The sequence below is a fragment of the Bison bison genome, unplaced genomic scaffold (genome assembly GCF_000754665.1).
Source record: "Bison bison bison isolate TAMUID 2011002044 unplaced genomic scaffold, Bison_UMD1.0 scf7180017862188, whole genome shotgun sequence".
Lineage (NCBI taxonomy): Eukaryota > Metazoa > Chordata > Mammalia > Artiodactyla > Bovidae > Bison > Bison bison.
In genome coordinates, this window is record NW_011492760.1 from 40,238 (window position 1) to 41,086 (window position 849).

Below are 849 nucleotides of genomic sequence, written 5' to 3' on the forward strand. Positions count from 1 at the left end.
AGCACGGGCGGGCGGGGGCCGCGCGCGACCCTGACGGTCCATGGCGCGAGTGCGCGGACGCGGCCCCGACACGCCTTCAAACCTACAATTTCTAGGGAGTCCAAGAAGGAGCAGATCTCTTTGTTACTTTTCGTGTGTGTGTGTGTGTGTGTGTGTGTGTGTGTGTGTGTGTGTAAGTGTAAGAGAGAGCGCGCTGGAACCTGGTCCCCGCAATTCCGTGGGCGAAGCTTCCTGTCCCCCACCCCGACCCTTGACGGGTCGTCTGCAAGGTGACGTGACCCCTTTTCATCCTCAGGCCAGAGGGGTCGAATGACCCGGGTTCCCCCTGCGGAGCGCAGCCCGCAGCTGTCGAGTGAGACCCGCCCCCCAAGTATCAGCAAGCTGTCATCGCCTCCCTTCCCGCTGCGGGCGGAAGGGGGGCTTTCAGCCCAATTCCAGCGCACAAAGAGAGACAGAGAGAACAAAAGCTAGGTGCCCCCAGACACCCCCAGCTCGGGATGGCGGTCCCCAGACGCGGCTGCCGGAGTCCGGGTGGGGAGGGGCCGGCCGAGGGGCAGAGCGGCAGAAGGTCGCCCACGTGCCCGCTTGCGGGGCTCCAAGGACCGAGTCCTGACCCCGAGTTAGCGCTAGTCCTCTCCTGCAGATGCAAAAGCGTCCAGGGAAAAGGATGCCCCAGGTCACGCCCCAAGTCAGAGTCGGCTCAGGCCCAGCCCTCAGGAAAGGGATCGTGTCCAGGCAGAAAGGGCTGTGGTGGACCCGGGGTGACGGCTCGGGCGGGACCGAACCGCGCGGGAAGGAGGCAAGCGAGGGCCACACCCGCGCAGCCAGAGCAGAAGCGCCGGCTCGGTT

The 849-nt window shown here is 65.5% G+C and overlaps 1 protein-coding gene across 1 annotated transcript in view; it reads left to right on the forward strand.

Annotated features, from left to right (window-relative positions):
- Positions 1 to 40: 40 nt before the first annotated feature.
- PSMG4 (proteasome (prosome, macropain) assembly chaperone 4) overlaps positions 41 to 849 on the forward strand; it is a 27,727-nt gene continuing 26,918 nt past the window's right edge. Inside the window, 1 exon segment of the mRNA XM_010832758.1 lies at positions 41 to 49. Coding sequence (XP_010831060.1) covers positions 41 to 49 — 9 coding nt within the window.